This window comes from Gopherus evgoodei, chromosome 2 (assembly GCF_007399415.2).
Source record: "Gopherus evgoodei ecotype Sinaloan lineage chromosome 2, rGopEvg1_v1.p, whole genome shotgun sequence".
Taxonomy (NCBI): Eukaryota; Metazoa; Chordata; order Testudines; family Testudinidae; genus Gopherus; species Gopherus evgoodei.
Genome location: NC_044323.1, coordinates 146,816,827 through 146,838,168, shown reverse-complemented (window position 1 = coordinate 146,838,168; position 21,342 = coordinate 146,816,827). Strand labels below are relative to the sequence as shown.

General features: G+C 53.1%; 1 protein-coding gene across 1 annotated transcript; it reads right to left on the bottom strand.

Moving 5' to 3' along the window:
* Window positions 1-5,645: 5,645 nt before the first annotated feature.
* LOC115645100 (interleukin-36 receptor antagonist protein-like) lies at window positions 5,646-19,134 on the bottom strand. Its single transcript, XM_030549501.1, has 8 exons — window positions 18,973-19,134; window positions 18,369-18,449; window positions 13,723-13,777; window positions 12,494-12,542; window positions 10,805-10,958; window positions 9,240-9,365; window positions 8,768-8,892; window positions 5,646-6,888 (listed from the first exon to the last, which is right to left on the bottom strand). Exons 5-8 carry the CDS (start codon window positions 10,905-10,907, stop codon window positions 6,673-6,675), a joined length of 570 nt encoding a protein of 189 aa, XP_030405361.1. The 5' UTR covers window positions 10,908-10,958; window positions 12,494-12,542; window positions 13,723-13,777; window positions 18,369-18,449; window positions 18,973-19,134; the 3' UTR covers window positions 5,646-6,672.
* Between the last annotated feature and the right edge of the window lie 2,208 nt (window positions 19,135-21,342).

The window sequence follows — 21,342 nt, the reverse complement described above, 5'->3', positions numbered from 1 at the left end:
CAGAGTGCACCCCGTGGCATGCCGCCGTTCTTGGGGCGGTGAAATGGCTAAAGCTGGCCCTGGCTCCCCCTATATTTCCCCTTGTTGTATTTCTGCTCTCATCTCTCTGTCAATAAATATCTCCCTTTATTATGTCAAAGTTAGACTCAGGGCTCACAGTTTGTCAGACCACTCTGCTTTATTAGCACAGCGCTCTGCTAATAACACCCAGATAATGTGAGCACCATGCAAGACACAAACTATCTTATTTAGACAGATAAAAGGGCGAGAACGTAACAAGATAACAAAGGAAGCAGAATCTGATAAGTTTACCTGGCCTAGACATGCATATCTTATTTCCTTACTAACTATTACCGATCTTCTGTTAATGTTTTGCCATTAGCATCATTGTTTATGCCTAATATTTCTTTTCCTGGCACCTGTATTTCAATATTTCTTATTTCTGCTCAAAGGTACATACAACATTTCTTTAATCCATTCTTATTTTTACAATATAATTCATTCTACTTTCACAGTTATATCCATTGTACTTTTCCTGTGGGTGTATGTGTTCACTCTGGGGAGTTTGGAACAAGTGCCCCTGGGGTGGAAGGGATTTCTCCTGCCGCATTCCTGCACCTGCCTTCTCTTGGCCAGACCTGCCTGCAGAGCAGATTCCATCTTGGTCACGAGGGCGCTAAAGTTACAGCACACAGCTTCCAGCTCTCTGATCCATTCCTCGGGTCTCCCACAAAGCCCAGAGAGCCCTCTGTGAAGGATCTGGACAGATGTCTCTTCAGCCATCCCCCAGCAATTTGTACTGTAACCTAGGCGGGGTGGTTTCCCCTAGGGTAACCTTGGGAGTGCAAAATATTCACCTCACAGTAGAGTTATTCCAGGAAAGAAGCAGGGACAAAATATAGGGCGGGCCGGAAAGCACAGAAGTGGGAATGGAAACCTGGGTGTCACCAGTGTCCTGGGGTACGGTCCTGCAGCAGCAAGTTCCAGAGGCCGGGCCTGCAGACTCACGCGATGGGGCTAAACATAGCAGGGTAAACTTTCCCGCTCGGGCTGGAGTTTGGGCTCTGAAACCTGGGGCCCGGGGCCGGGGGGCGGAGGGAAGCCCAGTATTAGGGCCCGAGCTCTAGCCCGAGCAGAAATGGTTACACTGGTATTTTTAGCCCTGTCATGCAAGCCTGAGTCTGTAGAGCTGGACTCAGAGACTCACGGCCGTGGGTCTTTTATTTTGCAGAGTAGCCGTAGCCCTGGGACCCACGCCTCCTTGCTAGTCCCCTCCTGGCCCTACTGACAAGCTGAGCGAGAGCGCTGACCAGACGTCAAGCTGCTTGAGTGAACTAAGTGTAAGGGGACTGTTGCCCCCTTACTAACATTCAGTGGGGGTGTTTTGGTTGGCTAGCTCCCAGCACTAAAAGACTGGGGAGAGGCCAATGCTCCAGGTCAGCCTCAGCCTCTGAGCCTGATTGACAGGGCGGGCGGGCTAATCAGGGAGTCAGGAGACGGAGGGTGGTCCCGTCCTCCATGAGAGCTGGAATTGTCTGGGTCAGACAGAGTGGGGCTGAGCTAAGGGAAAAGCAGGGGCCCAAGCTGAGCTGAGGAGCAGAGCTGTGCCAGATCCAGAGGGCCAGAGAAGCAGCCACAGAGCCAGAGATGCAGCCCAGGGAGAGCAGACCCTGTGCTGGGAGCAGAGCTGCAGCCATAAAGCCAGGCGTGATGAGCAAGTGGGGCCAGCCAAAGGGGGACCTTGGGCAAAGGCCCAGTGGAAAAAGACACCCCTAGCCAAGGGTCCTTGCAGGCCAGGCTGCGGGGGGGATCTTAACCTGATGGGACTGACACTGGGAAGAAGGGTCCCACCACCCAAAGCCCAGAGGTATGTGGCTACCACCATTGCAAATGTCCAACCCGCAGCGTCCCTGCAGCACTGCCAGGGCCTGAGAAGGAGACCTGGGACCTACAAGGAACAGACTGTGAAGTGCCCTGATGTCCAAAGACACTGTTTGTGATGTTCCCTGCCACAGAGCCGGGTGACGTGTTTTCCTTTAACCTTTCCCATTTTTCCTTATTCTTTTTTAAAATTAATTCTTAATTAAACAACTTGTATTTGATTTAAATTGTATGAAATGATCAGTGGCTCAGGGAGGTGCCCAGTGCAGAGAGAGCACCCCAGAGTGGGGACACCCTAGCCCCTGTCCTAGGTGACCACAGCAGTGTTGGGGGTCGAGTCCCCCAGGAATCCTGGGCCCAGCCTTGTTGGGGTTACGAGGACTCAGCCAGACAGGAGAGCGGAAGGGGAGTCCTCAAGGGCAGGGAGGCCTCTGGGTAAAGGAAGTGGGAGCGAGGACTCAGATCCTTTCGCTAGCCCACTTCACCAGGGTAGTGCAGAAGACGGGAAAGTTCCCCACAATAGCGGGACCATTCCCCCGCTTACGTAAGTGAACATGAGGGCATCTCGGGGTATGAGACCAACTCCCCACAGGACCCTCTGGGGCTTCCTAAACAGTCAAAGCACAGAGCTGCCCAGAGGATCTCCATCTACTCATGTAGCCAAGGCATCTGGCAGGGCTAAGAAAATTGGCACAAGCTACTCATTCCCTTCCACTGGCAGACAGAGATAAAACAGCCAGTCCATTTCCATACCATGCCCACCTGCCTGCAGCCTGAGAGGCATGAGGGCTCTGGATATTGCTGGTGCTGTTCAGCCACAGCCTTCTTAGCAACAGGAGACGCAAGGCAGGGCAGCATTGGGAAAGCGTCTAAAAGCCAAGGGTTGGGTTATCAAGCCGGGTGCCTTAATGAAATGGGCAAGTCATCCTCCCTCCAGGCGAAGCTGAGCATCACTTTTCATTGGTAGATCTCAAAGTGCTTCATTACTCCCATTTCACAGATGGGGAAACTGAGGCGCAGAGCTCAAGTGAATTCCCCAAAGTCACCCAGCAGTCTAGTGGCAGAGCCCAGAACAGGTTTCCTGAGTCCCAGCCCAGCACTCTATCCCCTAGGCAACACTGCCTCTGGACTCAACACCTGCCTGTTGCCAGCCAGGATGTTCATGGCTATAACGGACACATTGCACTCTCTGTGTGTACGAGTCCTTAGACCCAGTTCCAAATAGGACTTGTGCCACCAGCACACCAGCTATCATCTAGTACAGAGGCTCATTTCTCCCCCTGCCTCTGATCCTGACTGGAGCAGGTGTGAGGGTCTCCAGGTTTTATGGCTGGCAAATACTGCTGCATGTACGGCACTGGACACCCAGATCCTTTATTTATACACAGAACAGGCGCAGTGTGGGACAGCCTTCCACGCAGACCCACCCCTGTCTCAACCCTGCTTGGAGGGCTCTTTCAGGAGCGACTTTGGAGCTCAGCCTCCCAGACCCACTCATTCCCTTGCCTCTCTGCAGAGGGGCCAGTCAGCGGCAGCCATTTCCTGCAGCTCCATTAGGTTCTGCATAGAGTTCACCAGGTCACTTCCCAAAGTGTCACCACCTACTATAGCTAGCAGAGGATACCAATGAGCCCAGGCCACTGGTACACTCAGGGCCGACACTAGGGAAAATGGCGCCTGGGTCAACTTGTATTTTGGCACCCCTAGACCCCTCTGCCTCCCTGTTGCCTCCCCACCATGACCCCGTCCTCCAATGCCTCCCACCAATCCCCGCATCGACCCTGGATCACGCTGCTTCCCTGGGCACCAGCCCCTCTGCCTCTTCCTCCCTCCATTGCCCCAAGCTCCTTTCTGTGACCTCTCACCCCAGGCCCGCCCTGCTCTTTGCCTCTTGAGCATGGTGCCCCTCTGATCATGGCTCCCTGGGTGGTCTTCCCAGTCACCCACCCATAAGGCCGGCCCTGGGTGCACTGGCCAGGGACCCAAACTTAAAGGTTCTGTCTCATCACCCTTCCCCTGAACCATCCAATCTCCCAGACAAAGTGGCTGGAACAAGGTGTGAACTATGCCAGTTTAGCCTCCGTGAGCAGCTACACACTGGCCTCATCTGTCCTGGGGCTGGGCCCCAATTTCAGCCATCAGTGGCCCGCCCCAGGAGAAGCTCCAACTGTTGAAACCTTTAGAATAGACAGGCTAAACTGCTCTTAGCCATGACTGGCTCTGGAGCAGCGCTCACCGCAGTTTATGCCAGTGCCGCTGGAGCTGAAAGAAGCGTGCAAGGTAGATGGCCCCATCTCTCCCTACAGCTTCCCTAAAGTGGGTCAACAAAAAGCGACCACAGTGGCAATTTTGAGTCACAAAACATTTATTTCCTCTTGCTTGCTCCCCATGTACAGAATTTCAAAGCTGCATTTAACCAAGGGGAAAAACCAGAAAAGGAAGTCGCTTATCCCAATGTATCTGAGCTGCAGTGAGCGAATAGCCGTTAAGTGGAAGTTTGGTTAGAAAAAAGCCAAACAGATATTGAGACGTGATTACAGTATTTCTGAAGGAGCCGTAAGCAAAGCCACCAACGTATACAATCCAACCACACAGCTCCCCATCTAGCCAGCGGCCCAGAGCTTGGACTATATTTCAAAGCATTTTATAGAGATCTAGACGCAAAAGCCCCATTGACCTTAATGAAAGTGGCACTAAATTATCCAGGTGGTAATTTAATAATTCAGGAGATAATGTTTGGCATGGCCAGCTATGTTTCTGATAAATGTAGCAAAACATTTTCATCTGAATATCTACAGGGGTATTTATTGGCATATTTCACTCATTCACAGCACATGGTGACGTGGCTAATTTGCACTTCCCATTGAGTTCATATAGCAGAGTGTAGTCTAATCCAAAGTATGGTGGGTTCACACTTAATAAAACACCAAAGGGAAGATTAAGAAACAGTTTAACAGTTTTAGCAATGACTTGGAAGAAAACATAGAAGCATCACCAAAAGTTTGCAGATGACACAAAAATTGAGAGAGTGGTATATAACGAAGAGGACAGGTCACTGATACAGAGAGATCTGGATTGCTTGGTAAACTGGGTGCAACTAAACAATATGTGTTTTAATACAGCTAAATGTAAATGGATACATCTGGGAACAAAGAAGATGTTTTACATGATGGGAGACTCTACCCTAGGAAGCAGGGACGCCGAAAAAGATTGGGGGGTGCGGTGGATCATCAGCTGAACATAAGCTCCCAGTGCAATGCTGTTGCCACAAGAGCTAATGTGATCCTGAGATACACGAACAAGGGAATCTCGAGTAGGAGCACAGAGGTTATTTTCCTTCTATATTTGGCACTAGTGTGACCACAGCTGGAATCCTGTGTCCAGTTCTGGTGCCCACAATTCAAGAAGGATGTTGCTAAATGGGAGAGAGTTCAAAGAAGAGCCACAGGAATGATTAAAGGATTAGAAAACCTGCATTACAGTGAGAGACTCAAAGAGCTCCATCTACTTTGTTTAACAAAGTGAAGAGATGGCTGATCAAAGTCTATAAATATCTACAGGGGGAACAGATATTTAAGAATGGACTCCTCAGTCTAGCAGAGGAAGGTCTAACAAGAGCCAATGTCTGGAAGTTGAAGCTAGATAAATTCAGACTGGAAATCAGATGTACCTTTTTAATGGTAAGAGTAATTAACCATGGGAACAATTTACCCAAGATCATGGTGGATTCTCCATCACCAGCAATTTTTAAATCCAGATGGGATGTTTTTTCTAACAATTGTGCTCTAGGGATTATTGTGGGCAGCTCTCTGGCTTGTGTGACACAGAAGATCTCACAATGGTCTCTTCTGGCCTTGAAATCTATGTGAGGGAGCATAAATCCGGTGAGAGATATCTAAGGATTCAGTCCAGCTAACACCTTAACCTTGCCTCTGCTGCTTCCTACTGCGAGGCGTTCCGCTGACTGCAATGAGCATGTCCAGCATAGGCAGCAGTGCACCCAGGAGTAAAGTGCCTGCAGAAATAGATCCGTACTCATAGCATCCAAGCACTATAAGGTGGCTAATGGGATTTGGGAGCTCTCTAAGGAGATCAGAACCTGCACCATGGCCCTGAGTCAGGAAAGAACATGAGCCACACTAATTTGAAGCATGTGTTTTAAGTGCTATATTGCCCACAGCTGCTTTCCTGACCTGGGTCTAAGAGCACCGCTAATGCTACCACAGCATTTCCTTGGGGCCACATGCTGCATAGGACATATTTGTTAGTACAATGCCCAATCCTACATGAACCCATGTGACTGGGTCACAGGACCCTTGACGGTTGACCCTGATGCAGGGGCTGGAGCTCCTTTTGGGATGGGTACCTAGTGATGCTGGCACAGAGATTCTGAGAGCAGGGGCTCACCCTGCCCTCCTCTGCTCTGAGTTTGTAGCAGGGCCTGGCTGTGACCTTTTGCTGGATCTTTAACAGCAAAGGCTTTGCTCCCAACTATGTGTTGAGTGTTTGTGTTAACTGGAGGTTAATAAAAACCAAGACCATAAAAACCAGCCTGGCTAAATATCCCATCCCCTCTCAACTGCTCAGGATTTGCTTCCTTGGTGCCGGTGGTGTCATAATGCCACAAGTTCTGGAGTCACCAGAGAATCTCCCAGAAAAAGGAGAGCAGACAATACTTTAATTTCGAGGACTAAAAAGAAGCAAGCAATATCATTTGGAGTGAAGGGGGGAACCTCTGAGGCCTTCGTCTTCCATCGCATACCCCGAGTGTCTTCCCATCGCAGGCGGCTATTAGGTCAGAATCCTTTTAAAATAGAACTCAGTGATCTCCGTCTCGCCTATGCGGTTGGTGATGCGGATGGGCTCGCTGCTCTTCTGGGAGGTGGAGAGAAACCAGCCCGGGTAGGCGGCCGACTCGAAGCGGTGGGTGCTGCCTTCAGGAATGTTGTGGAAAGTGAAGCGAGCAGCTTGCTCCTTGTTTTCAAATAATTCCATGATATTCTTATCCTGAGCGGGGAAGAGAAAGGAAGATGCCATCGCAGGAAGCTGGATTATTTCCTGGGAACAACATTCCCTGGGCGTTTAGCCCTTAGTTCTGCTGACTCATTAAGAGTTCTGCAAGTGTCTCTGTTATTCCTAACCAGTCTCAGAACCAGCTAGGATAACAATGATCAGCCTACTAGTTATTTGTGCATGGCTCGCTGTCTGCGACTGGTCATCAAAGTCACACGCTACTGATCCCGTTCACTGATTGGCTGAATGTAGTTTTATAAACAGGGGACTAAAATCGCAAATATCCCTGTTGGCAGGTGACAATGGATGGTTGTCTATCCCTTCCCCAAACATTTATGGGAACATAAGCCCACTTGTAGCAGGGGCTTACCCGCCTCTGGCTTTGGGCCTATCTGCTGCCTCGGTTTCCCTTTCCTCCCCAGTTAACTGAACTTCACACTGCCAGTGTCTTCTCACTAACTCTCCCCTTCGGGAGTCTGGTTTACTAGCACAAAGTTCTAAACACACAGATCTTCCCCCAACCTTCCTAGGGGGCTCACTGCCTCGGGTCCAGGCTCTGAGTCCTCTCCCTGCTGAGCTGTTCTTCCTAGCAGGTCTCTCTCCCAGCTCTTCCTAGGTCTCCTTGCTGGCTCTTTCCTAGGATTGGAGTGAGCATCCATCCCCAGGTCTGCTCTCCCTGCAGTCTCCTCTGATTGCCCTCAGATCCCCCAGGAGGCCTTGTACACAGGGCCGATGCAACCTATTAGGCGACCTAGGTGGTTGCCTAGGAAGCTAGGATTTGGGGGGCTGCATTTTCTTTGACAGTGACCGCGGCATCCGGATCTTCGGCCACCCCGGTCGCTGCCGGCATTTAGGCGGAGGGAGTTGGGGCAGAGGGGCGCGGGGAGGGCAAGTAAGTGGGGGCGACATGCAGGGGAACTCCCCGCCCCAGCTCACCCCTGCCCTGCCTCCTCCCCGAGCACACTGTGGCTGCTTCACTTCTGCTGCCTCCCAGGCTTGCGGTGCCTAAACTGATGAGCACCTCAAGCCTGGGAGGTGGGAGAAGTGAAGCGGTGACAGCGTGCTCAGGGTGGAGGTGGAGCAGGAGTGATCTGAGGTGCGGGGGGTGCCTCAGGGTGGGGGGGTGGGAAGCTGCCGTGGGGGGGAGGGCGCAAGTTGGAAATTTCGCCTAGGACGCGAAACATCCTTGCACCAGCCCTGCGTATACATCCCATCACATGACTCTGGTCTTCATTCCCTCTACCCTGGCAGGGTCAGATCAAGATTAAAGGTCAGATCACTCTGTAACTCTGTCCATATGGATGCCCATGAACTGTGCATTGCATGGGACCACAAACATGGCAAATGAGGCAGCAGTTCAGAGCTCCAATGCATTTTATTGACCACCATTCAGTCCATATTGGACCAGTTCCATGGTGGGGAGAGAAGATTCCTCCATCAGCTCCGCTCCTGCCAGTGGCAAGGACAAATCCTGCTGAAAGTGAAAACAGCCAGTGCCAGCCTGTGGTTTCAAGGCCTGGGCAAGTGAGCTTGGAAGCTGAGGGTCAGGAGCCGGACCCTGATTCCTCCTGCCCCCTTTGTGTCTCCAAGATGGAGCAGGGTCCAGGGCAGGGCTTGCTGCCCCCTGATGGGCACATGGGTCCCACTCACCAAGCTCCTACGTGAACAGCCTTATCCAGGAACCACATCCAGCCCACTCAGCCCCCAGCACTTGTCTGATCCACCAGGAGCCCTGCAATGGCTGGACCGGAGCAGCCCACAGCTCTGGCTACTTCAGGATCCTGTCCCTGGTGGGAGCCAGAAGCAGCCACCTGAGAGGAAGGCGCAAATTCTGCTCCTCAAGGCTGGTAGCTCCCCTGCTGAGGGCACTCACCTCCAGCTGCAGCTTGGGTTCGGCCGATGTTCCGCATGACAGGCAGCTTTTTCCTTCCTGGACGCCCAGGATGATGGGATTCTGTTTGCCCTCTATGAACCGGTTGGGCACCACGCTGAGTTTCTCTGCAGGGGGAACACGAGACGACTCAGGTCCCTAACTGCCAAGAGTCACTTTGCCACAGTGGCAGGGAGAGGCAGCATTGATCCACCCCACCAAGGAGCAACCATGCGGCAGCCCTTGAACCACAGACCTGGCCCCCTCCTGCCCCACCCTGGCTCCTGCTCTGCATCGAGCCCCCGGCAGAATCTGCTGGGCTGGGAAAAGCAAGAGGCTCCGCACTCAGATTTCCTCCTTGCCAGGCACCGCCCCGGAGAGGGCATCGCAGCCCTCAACCCCTTTCTGTCTTGCTGGGGGGGAAGCAGCAGGACAGCCAGCGGGAGTAGGAAACGAGACGGGGTGTGGAGCTCACCGGGGTCCGAGTTGGAGGCCTCGGCCACAAGATTTTTGCTCTGCAAGCGCACGATCTTCTGCTTGGCATCACGCAGAGTGAAGATGAACGGCGTGGGAAGGGTCAAAATAGTGGAACCACCATCATCTGGATGATGGAGAAAGACAAAATGTTAATGCAGGACCTTAACTGTAGAAATTCTCCTACAGTGATGAGGATGTCCATCGGAAAGGAATCTGCCCCCTGACAGCTTCATAGCTCTTTGCACTCCTCCCCTCCATTGCCCTGCAATATCATAGCATTGCCTGGCACCCCATGACCCCTCAGTGTGCACGTTGAATTCAGCTCCTTCCCTCTTAACTTGTCCCCTATAAACTATCCCAGGGAGAGCTTCTGAAAGGAAGCAGGTAACTGCCTAGGCCTTGCTGCTGCCCCTGCATCCCGGTCCCCGGACCATGCTCCAATGATACAGACTGGACTCTAAGAAATTGTATCTCCCTTTTTCTGAGAGTTTTCCCCTGACATCTGACCACAAAGCAAGCTTCTAGATCCCAGGGGAGATGGTTTAGATTGCATATAATTCAGAGTACTGGGGCCAGATTCTGTTCTCAGCGTAAACTGGGGATGCAAGCAGAGGTACTGGAACAATTTGTATAGTCGGGGTGCTGAGATCCATTGAACTACACTGTAAACCAGGAGGTGCAGCAGAACCCACTGTAAATGGGTGGACTCACCCCCGCGGCACCTCTTGCTGGTTGCTTCAGGGAATTAACTCGATTCCCGCTACGGAGCACCCTCTGCAGGCCAGTGATCCACCTATCCTCTGCTGGCCCCAGGCCCCTCCCTGGACCTCAGTGCCCCTTTAACTGGGTCTCCCCCCCTCCCAGGGGAACCTCACTTCACTATCCACACTTTACCTCAGTATTGGCTACTGCCCAGTCCTTGTCTAGCCCCATACCCTGGGGCAGAGTGCAGTATCAGCCACTCATCATAGGCAAAGGGGTTTTGGCCTGGCTGCCTTTACCCACTCTCCAGCTACCCCTCTGCAAGCCCAATACCTTACAGGCCTAGAATTAGGCCCTACAGCCTGGGGACTTGCTGGCCTAGGGCTTCTCAGCTCCTAAGGCTTTTTCCCCAGCCCTGCCTTCCTTTAGGTCCCCTGGGTGAGTCCCCAAGCAGCCAGGCCTGTCTCTCTCTCCCTGTCAGAGACAGACTCTCCTTGCTTTTGGCTCCCCTGGCCTTCTTATACAGCCTTGTGGCTCAGTTCGGTGCGTGGCCCCCAGCTGCAGCCACTCCCGCCATCAGCCCAGGCTTCTGGCTCCAGCTACAGCTCCTTGCCAGGGCTGTTTAAACCCCTTCTCTCCCGGAGCAGGAGTCCACCCTGCTACACCACACACCCCTAATTCCAGCAGCAGCTATAGGTGCAAGGCCTGTTGTCTGACCCTGCCATGCCCCTCCTCCGTGCTGGGCCGAGGACAAGACTGAGCAGGAATTTGGCTGATGAGAAGGCACAAAAAGGAGTTTTGCCAGGCAGCCCTCTCAGGCCCTGAGATTCTCCTTTATCTGGATCCCGCGCCGAGACCCACCTGTCGTAATGAATCTGTCAAACAAATCCTTCATGTCTTTGTCCTGATTCCCACGGGGTTCACTCGGCCGTCCCCCTGACCCTGCTCCTGGCTGGAATGCCATTGTGGTGGACGTGTGCCCGGTGCCTGTCGTGTCCTGGTGGGAGTGCGGTGGCTGGGAAGGACAGATGGACACCAACTCTCAGGCAGGCTGGTCCCATGAGGGGAGCCCCACTAGCCCTACTGAGCCAGGATGGGGGGCGGGGCAGAGCAGGGCTCATCTTTGGCCCACTGCCCCCTTCAGATCTTGGCAGCCAGCAGCACATGGCACGGGGTGTGCAGGGGTGAGAATGAGCCCCACCTGCCAAGCAACCTGATTGGCTTGGATCTCAGCTCGTTCCTCATCTCACCTCCCATGGCCCAGTTCCAGGGCAGCTCCCCATGGAATCGCCAAAGGGGATGCCCGCCCCATGGCCGCGGCAGGACGAAGGCCGTGGACCGGCCATTGGCAATGCTGCCGGGGGTGGGATGCTTCCCTGCTAGGGCCTGGCCCAGGATGCAGCCGGGGGGGGGGGGTGACGAACTGGGAAAGTTCTTAATGTTTTCTCTGAATACTGTGTTGGTGCCTCAGTGTCCCCATGGCAGTTCTTAAGTATCTGGCAGAGCAAAGGGCCAGTGCACCTAAATGCCTGACACTCTGTCTCTTAGCAACTGATGGCCTGGGCCCCTCCTCTGCAAAAGTGCCAGCTGAAGGTGTTGGAGACAAAGGGATCAGGTGACCTCCTGGCCCGGGAAAGGGGCTGAGCAGAGAGGGGCTGGGGGGGGTTGTTAGTCTGGAGCTGGCTGAGGGCAGACGTGGGGGTCTGGCTCACTGTCCCCCAGAATGGACCCGGCCGAGGGGTCCGGTTCTCTGTACCTACAAGCTCTGTTTTAGACCCTGTTCCTGTCATTGAATAAACCTCTGTTTTACTGGCTGGCTAAGAGTCACGTCTGACTGCAAAGTGGGGGTGCAGGATCCGGTGGCTTCCCCAGGACCCCGCTGGGGTGGACTCGCTGTGGGAAGCACACGGAGGGGCAGAGGATGCTGAATGCTCCAAGGAGAGACTCAGGAGGTGAAGCTGTGTGAGCTTCTTGCCCTGAACAAGTCTGCTCCAAGGGAGAGGAGGCTCCCCAAAGTCCTGCCTGGCTTGGTGAGGAGGAGTTCCGGAGCATCGCCCGGTGACTCCGTGACAGGGGGGGCTACGGGTAGCGACCCCTCTCTGCCACTCTGAGAAGGATCCAGACTGGCTAGCTGGGGCCAGGTTGTCAGCCCAGCTGCACCGACAGGGCTCGGCCAACCCAGGCTGCCCTACGCAGGAGGATCCAGACCTCACAGTGCCCTATTAGCTGCTGGCAGGATGTGCTGGGCAAGGGGGTTTTCTCCAGCCAGGTAACTGACCCCCCCCTTAACCCAGTGGGCCACTGGCAGTCCCACCCCTCACTGCTCTGCCCCGGACAGGCCCCTGGGGGTAGAGCCAGGGAACAGCCCCTACAGAGCGGGGCCCAGAGCGGGTCCAGGAGGCCAGGCTGGGTCCCCACCAGAAGGCTGTGCCCCTTTGGGATCCGCTATGGCCCAGCAACTCTGCGTATCTGGCTGCCCCTGTCCCGGGCTCAGCCAGGACTCTCAGCCATTTATACACGGGGCAGGGTGACACGAGTGCAGATCTGTACCGTGTGTGTGGAGGCCGATCCTGCTGCGGAGACGGAGCCCTCAGGGTCACTGGGAAAAGAACAAGGAGCCGTGAGATTTCTCTCCCTTAGGGAGCTGAGGGTCTCAGACATGGGAGCTGCGTCTGCATCACTCCCAGTTTACGCCTTGGTAGGAAATTACTGTCTGAGATCGTGAGCACAGACACTCTGGTGCCGTCCCAGCCCTCCTCCAGGCCCACTGCCCCCAGCTCTGATAGTTTGGCTGCTCTCGCATGATTGGGGCGGGGTGAGATCTGATCAATTCTAGAATTTAGTACTCAGAAATCCCTTCATTTCTTCAACCCTCCGTCTCCCATAGCTAGCTTCTCTACCTTGCAATGTCTCTTTCTCAAGATGTGATGTATGCAATCGTGGTGTAGTAACACACTCCAGCCCGCCCCAGAGGTACAGCCGCAACAGAGTTTATATCCACATCTGCTGTGTTAATATTGCAAAATGCCTCGAAGGATGCAGCATTTCTTGCCAGAGCCATAGTGTCTCGTAAAAGTGTTGTCTATACAATGGCGCAGTGGGGTGACTCCCCGACTCCCATGGAAAAAGGGTTAAAGTCAGCCCTGGGAGAAGGCTGTGGCTGAGAGCTGCTAAGCTGGGCTGATTGGGGAAGTGGCTGCAGCTGGGCCATGCCCCAATCAGGCCACAGCTGGCCTGTATAAAAAGGCTGTGAGCCAGCAGTCCAGAAGTAGTCTTTCTCTAGGCTGACAGAGAGTAGAGCCTGCCTGCAGAAAGGGTACTGGGAGTAAAGCAGGGCTGGGAAGAGCTAGGGGAGCTCTAGGCTGGCAACTCCCCAGGCTGCAGGGCCTTGTGCAAGGCCCATAGAGGTACTGGAAGGCAGCAGGTCTGACCACCCCTCCCCTTGCCTATGATAAGTGGCTTTTACACTGCAGCCTGCCCCAGGGAGCAGGGCTGTTTGATGACTGGCAGTAGCCCAGACTGAGGCAAGGTGGAGATTAGAGGGTTGAGGGTTTCCCAGAGAGGGTAGACCCATAGAGACTGGTGAGGTATTGCCAGGGAGCAGGGGCAGCCCCAGGGTAAAGGGGCACCTGGGTCTAGGAGGGACACGGGGCCAGCTACAAGCAAGACACCCGCCTCCAGAGGGCACCCAGGCTGGAAAAGGGCTAATTCCCTGAGATGACCAGTAGGAGGTGCTGCAGGGGTGAGTCCCACACCTTTACAAATGGGAACAGATTTACCTGGAGACTGTCCTCAGATCCGTTAGTTTTGTGAGATCTCTTGGCAGGGCTGATTCTGAAAAGGAAAGAGAGAATTGTTTCTTTGTGCTCCCTCATCTGTCTGTATCCACCTGCTCTTGGCTTATACTTAGATTATCAGCTCTTCAGGCTGTCTGTACAGCATCTAGCACAGCAGGAGACTGGGCTGGGACTAGTGCTCCTAGGTGCTACCACAAAATAATAGAAAAGCATCCAGAGGACAAGCACAATAACAAGCAAAGCTAGAGGAAGGACTAAAACCATCTTGGGTGTTGCTGAAGGCCCAGGGTCTAGCAGTGGAGGAGAGGAATATTCCCAGCAGCAGCTCTGTCAACAGCAATACCTGTTGGGCATCTAGTTTGAAGCTCCTTCTGTCACAGGCAGGCTCAGGCTGGGCTCTCTGTAGCGATCACCCAGCTATTTAAACTGGGAGGGGTTGTTCTCACAGGAGAGATTACAACATGCAAATAACCCACGCATTAGGAATTCCAGCATGGCTAAAAGATCCTTCTGGAACCAACTGGCAGAGTAGCTGAAAAGAGCCAGATACCAACTCATTCAGGAGATTCACTCTGCAGATCCCCCAACCAGGCTGGCTTCGCGTAGCAGCTGTCCCATCGTAGCTAATCAGCCACAGATAACTCATTGTAGCCCACTAGTGGGAGCGCTAGGTCTGAGCATGCTGAGATGCACCAAGTGCCCATGAGGACATGGACAATGTGCAGCTCACGTGCTCAGGAAGAGGGCCCAACTCTGCTCCGTTACTCCAGTGTAGATCCAGAGTAACTGCACTGAGGACCCCATCCAGTGCCCAATATTCAATGGCAGTATGCCCACTGGCCCAGTGAAGAACACTACAATCGCAGTATCACGTCCAGAGGGCACTTGTCTCCTTTGGTTGTTTACTAATTGTTCCCCCTGACCCAGTTCCCTATTGCTTGCTGAGCTTGGCAGGCCCAGGACTCCTGTTGTGGTCCCACAGCAGCAAAGCTGCAATCACGTGACCACTTGGTGAGCTTGAACTAGGATAGGGGTAGTCAACCTATGGCACATGTGCCAAAGGTGGCACGCGAGCTGATTTTCAGTGGCACTCACACTGCCCGAATCCTGACCACCAGTCCGGGGGCTCTGCATTTTAATTTAATTTTAAATGAAGCTTCTTAAACAGTTTAAAAACCTTATTTACTTTCATATATAACTCAACTATTGTATGTATAGACTTATAGAAAGAGACCTTCTAAAAATGTTAAAATGTATTACTGGCACATGAAACCTTAAATTAGAGTGAATAAATGAAGACTCAGCACACCACTTCTGTAAGGTTGCCGACCTCTGGACTAGGAGATGCCATGGGGAGTCTCTAGTGCAGGTGTGTAACCCACTGGTGAGTGCGTGTTCCAGGGCCCCTCTGTGCCCGATCCACAGAGGAGAGGAGCCTGGGGTGGCCTCAGCAAAGATATGAGGCTAGGCCAGGTCCCGAGGCAATGACAATTCCCCATGGAGGGTTACGCTTGAGATCGGTCAGCGAGCCGCTATTTAATAGGGACTTACTGATTTGGTTCAAGGCTAATTTTGTAATCAGAACGTCTTGTGATACTAAATCAAATGCCTGCCAGAAGCTTGTTTTGTTAACACAGCTACATTTGTGAGCCCAATGTGTAATCTCATTAGGAAAAAAAATCAGATTTAATTGACAAGACCTGCTTTTCATGCTGACTGGTGCGTATTACCCTGTCTTCTAGTAACTCTTTGTTCGTTCGATTCTGGATCAGCTTGGGATGGACATCAGGCTAATTGGCCTCTAGTGACCCACATCATCCTATATAAATATTGGCCCATCATAAGCTTCATGTGGTCCTTCATACGGGGAAGGGAAAGAACCCCCCTTCGTGGCTGTAGAAGCCCCACCCCCACTCTGCCCTACCCGTCATGCTTGCTCTCTGAGAGGGGCACATCCAATGGATCTGTGCAGTCACAACTATCACTGGGACCCTTCCCCAGCTGCCCCCCAAGCTCGTCTGTGGCAGGTGGATTAAGCCTCCTGGAGCAAAGAGCTGCCGCATGCAAGTGTGCAGACACCCCATCCTTCCCTTTACACACTGGAACGCCCAGGCTGCTTTGGGGTCTGGGCCCCATCCCCACTCATTCCATTCCTCCCTCCCTCTATCATTTGCTCTCCCCCACCCTCACTCACTTTTACCAGGCTGGGGTGAAGGCTCCAGCTGGGGTTGCAGCTCTGTGGTGGGCCTGGGGATAATGGGTTTGGGATGCAGGAGGGGGCTCAGGGCTGGGGCAGGTGGTTGAGGTACAGGGTGTGTGTGGGTTCTGTGGTGGGGCCAGATGTGACATTATTGACATGAACTGGGACCGTATAGATCATTGTTGCAACCAAGTTCCTTTAGTGGCACCAAATCTGGTACAAAGGAGGTCAAATAAGGTGTCTAAGACAAGGTTATGGGTTGCTGGTTATGATTATGCTGTTGGATGCATGTATCATTTTTATATTTAAAGTCATAAGTATTGGCTGTAGACTATCTGTATTTCAAACTTATGCTGTGCTTCTGGGAGACTTCCCACACAAGTTGGTGTCAGCTCTGCCTAGCCTGCTTGATGGCCCATTAAGGACCATCAGCTATACAACTGGCCCACTGAGAGAAGGCATATACGCCTTGAGACTCAGCAAAATATGCAGGGACTGGCCCATGTGACTCCAGACTCCATTTTGCTGTAATTTTCCACAGTAAGAACAAAGAGGTTCTTACACCTGGAAAAGACTATAAAAGGCTGATGCCTCATCTCCATCTTGTCTTCAATCCGGCTTCTTACCTCTGGAGGAACCTTGCTACAAACTGAAGCTCTGAACAAAGGACTGATGACCCATCCCAGCTGTGGATGTTCCAGAGACTTGATTTGAACCTGCAGTTTATTCCATCACTGCTACAAGCCTGAACCAAGAACTTGGCTATTACTTATGTCATTGATTCCATTTAACCAATTCTAGCTCTCATCTATATTTCTTTCTTTTATGAATAAATGTTTAGATTTTAGATTCTAAAGGATTGGCAACAGCATGATTTGTGGGTAAGATCTGCATTGTATATTGACCTGGGTCTGGGGCTTGGTCATTTGGGATCGCGAGAACCCTTTTTTCTTTTACTGGGGTATTGGTGGTGATATTGGGAAACTGGAGTGTCTAGGGGAATTGCTTGTGTGATTCGTGGTTAGCCAGTGGGGCGAAACCAAAGTCCTCTTTGTCTGGCTGATTTGGTTTGCCTTAGAAGTGGAAAAAACCCAGCCTTGGCCCCAGCCCTGCTTTAAGCAATTTGTCCTGAATTGGTACTCTGTCAGGTCCTGCCAGAACCAGCATCGTTACACCAGGGATGAGAGGTTTGGGGTGAAGAAGGAGGCTCAGGCTTGGGGTGTTGGGGAGGCTGCAGGCTCCAGGAGTTTGGGTACAAGAGGGGACTCTGGACTGGAGCAGGGGGTTGGGGTGGGGGAGGGGGTTCGGGATGCAGGGTGCCAGTAGCGCTTACCCAGGAAGCAGCCACCAGGTCCCTGCAGTGCAGCCCCTAGGCGTATGGGCGGCCAGGGAGGCTCTGCGTGCTGCCCGCAGGCGTCACCCCTGCAGCTTCCATTGGTTGTGGTTCCTGGGCAATGGGAGCTGTAGAGCTGATACTAGGTGCAGGGGCAGCACATGGAGCATGCCTGGCTGCCCATGAGCCTAAGGGCCGCAAGGACCTAGCGGCCACTTCCAGGAGCTGTGCGAAGCTAGGGCAGTCAGAGAGTCTGCCTTACTTGAAAGCCCCTGCTGTGCCGCCGACCGGACTTTTAACAGCCCAGTTGATGGTGTTGACCGGAGCTGCCAGGGTCCTTTTTTGACTGGGCGTTCCAGTCAAAAACCAGACACCTGGCAACCCTGTTCCCAACAGCATCTCCGAGCAGCTGGCCCCTCCCATGCGTTTGTCAACTTCCTCGTCACTGCGGAAGGCAGGACGGAGCAGAGTCTACGCAACAGGAACAACGCAGGGCTTGAAGGGGAGACCAGCCCACTAATTCAACCTGCTTGCTCAAGTTGAACCAGTGCAGCTATATCCATATAAAGAGTTGTAAACACTGGGCCTGCCTGAGCGTGCTTTGCTTCCTTAGCAGTCAGGATTTGACGAATTTCCTACTCATCCTGAGAGTCATCCTGGACAGGGTGAGGCCTGAACTTTGTCATCTGCCTCTGAACTTTGCAGTGGAGAATCAAACACAAAACACCTGCAAAACAAACACCTCTCAGGTCTTCACCTACTGCAAAGGAACCAAAGCCCCATTTTTTAACACTCCCTCTAGTGTTTGCCACCCTGTACTGCATCTACTCCCACCTGCTCTAGTCCATTGCAACAAGCCTGTATACATTTCCTTGTCCTTGTGACTCAGCCACGCCGAGACCCCCTGTGGCCCTAGGCAGCGGGGAATGGGCCCAGTTGGCTCTGGCAGTGTGTGGATATTCCCAGGCAGCACCAGCACCTCTACATGCCTGCCTCTCCAATTTGTTTCTTTGTCCTTTTTGCTTGGTTTATTGATGGGTGTAAATAGTCCCCTTCTGCCCTCTCCCCCCTCGCACACCTGGGAACTTCACTCACCTCTACCGAAGGATGCAGCACAGCAAGGCAGGCTCCAGTCCAGCTCCCCACAGACCCTTCGGTTCTGCTCCTGGGACGCAGCTGGGGAATGGATAGAGTTGGCCCATCACTCATACTTCTGCTTACTGTTTCCTGCCTGGTTCTGTGACTCATGGGGATCCTTCGCGGACAGCTGAGAACTGTCCAGGTTCTCTGCTCAGCATCCTCCTTTGGCACCCTCCCTTGGACCTCCACCACCATCAGTTTTTGTCCCCTGAAACCTGTTGTTTTCTGGGTCTTGCTGAGGGGTCAGTTGCAGGGGTGAGTCTTTAGTTCTAGGTGGACCCAGGATTCATATAGGCCTGTCTGGTTCTGCTCTGACCTGTGCCACCCTGGCTGTGCTTTTTTAACCCCTCCTGAACACCCCATAACAAGTCTGGGAAAAGGTGATCTTTGGTGCTGGGTGAATGACAGATGTTTGCTCTGTTAACTGGCCCTTTCCTGCTCTGTGGATCTGTTCCCCAGCTGTCCCATGCTCACCTGCAGCATTTACAGAGCTAAAAGATTTTCATCTACTCCCATTAGCTCCACAAGAACCAACCCTGCCCTGGATGAGGGGGCTAACCTGCAGCCTGGTTCGCACATCGACAACAGTCGTTCCTGGCGTGGGAATCTTTCTGGGGGTTGATGCAAGGGCCGGGAAGAACCCAGCTTAGCTCTCAGATCCCAGAGTGGGTTTGGAGGGAGCTTTGACCTGGAGTCACAATAAACATGGAGCCTATGATCCTCTTCCAACTGTCACTTTTCAGCACAGAGCCTCTCTTTAACTGCCAGTGCAGCTGAATCTCTCGCTCAATTACGCAACACCAGCTGGGTTTGACAGTTTGCCTGCACTGGTTCAGCTTGTGGCAGTTCCTCTTGCAGACCTACAGCTAGTTGTAATAGTTCATCCTAAATGTTCTTCTGGAAGTTGCTCAGGAAAGGCAAGTGGTGTTGGCTGGTTAGTCCCCCACCTGCTTTGTTTTTAGCACTAGTGGATCCATGTTGTGCAGCAAATATCTCAACCAGCCGGAGATGGGACACTGGCTGGGGAGGGCTCTGAGTTACTACAGAGAATTCTTTCCCAGGTGTCTGGCTGGTGAGTCCTGCCCACATGCTCAGGGTCGCACTGATCGCCAGATTTGGGATCAGGAAGGAATTTTACCCAAGGTCAGATTGGCAGAGACCCTGGGGGGGTTTCGCCTCCCTCTGCAGTGTGGGGTCTGAGTCACTTGCAGGTTTAAACTAGTGTAAATGGTGGAGTCTCTGTAACTTGGGGTCTTTAAACCATGATTTGAGGACATCAGTCACTCAGCCAGAGGTTCTGGGTCTGTTACAGGAGGGGGTGGGTGCAGTTCTGTGGCCTGCCATGTGCAGGAGGTGAGACGAGATGATCAGGATGGACCCTTCTGACTGTAAAGTCTGTGAGTTTATCAGAGCCAGGACCAACACAGAAGCCAAACACTCCAGGCTCTGAGAACGTTTGGAATCCAGATCTGAAGGCAGTAGCTCAGACACTGTTGTTACCAGCTGCTTCTGACTGAGGTGTATGGTGTAGGGAATCCAACATACATCACAGCCCTGTGCAGTTTGTGCGTGAGAGCCATGTCTTTCCTCTGGCACTGTTCCAGGCACCTCCCTCTGGCGTGCAGGGCTGGGCTAATGAGTGTGAAAGAGAGGAAATGAGATCACACAAGGTGAATCAAACAAGGCTCAGCCCAGAGATTGCAAAAGAGGTTACAAGAAGCCAGGGACCCTGGTGCTGCCCCAGGCCCTGCTCCCTGACTAACGACAATTGCCCTTAATTTCCTCCATTACTACCTGAGCAACTTCTGCTTAGAGAAGCGTGAGCAAGTCAGAACAACTTCCCCTCGTGTGCTAACATGACTCTACACATCCTTCCCCATAGCCGGGTCTCTTCTCCTCGAGGGCAGGACAAGTCTAGCATTATTTCTATCCAACACAATCTCCGTCACTGGACCCTCACCCCCCACTAGTGTCCAAAGGACAAGGACACCCCCCAGCATCCCAGCGGAGCAGTTCCCATGACACTGAGGGGACACTGGACTGTACAGCCCTGCCAGAGTGCCCAGTCCCCTCCTGCTCCTAACCAGGAACTGCAGCTGGTTCCCCTGCACCTAGGGAGTTACTGTTCGGAGCACTGATCATCAGCAGGCCCTAATGGGCCCAATCCCCCTGTCTTTAAGGAAATGGGAAGCTTCTAATGGGAGCGAGATTAGGCCTTGCGATGCAGGCATGTCAGAAGCTCCCTAGAAGTGGGAGGGCCAGAGGCCTCTGGACCATGACCCCACCCCGCTCCATCCTCCCCCCGAGGCCCTGCCCACACCCCACCTCTCTCCCCAGGGCCAGGCCCATGCTCTGCCCCAAAGCCCTGCCCTGCCTCTTCCCTGAGGCCCTGCCCTCGCTCCACCTCTTCCCACTCCCGCTCCACCCCTTCCTCTAAGGCCCCGACTGCGACTGACACCTCTCCGCGAGCTCCTCCCTGCCATCACTTACCCTTAAAGCCCCTGGCCCCCCCCCGTTCCAGTGCCCCTGCCTTGCATAATCTCAGTACTGCAGCCGCCTGCCCGGCCTCACCAGTTCCAGTGCTTTGCCGATTTGTTATCCTCACCTCTAGCATTCTTCTGCCCTAATGCAGATTGTAACCTTGTCAGGGCAGGTCTCTGCCCGCACCCAGGCCAGCGTGCTCATCAGTGTGTGCACCATATGGGGTGGAGTTCAGGATCCCTGACAGTAGGCCCACCTGCTAGAGGGGAATGACAACAGATTTGTGAGCACAGATCCTCTGCAGAGCTGAGCCATAAAGTCTAAAGCCAGAAGGGACCATAGTGGTCATTTAGTCTGATCTCCTGCACAGAACAGGTCAGAGAACTGCCCTGCATTACTTTCTGCTTGACCTTGAGCCAATCTGTTAGAAAAACATCCCAGCTTGAGT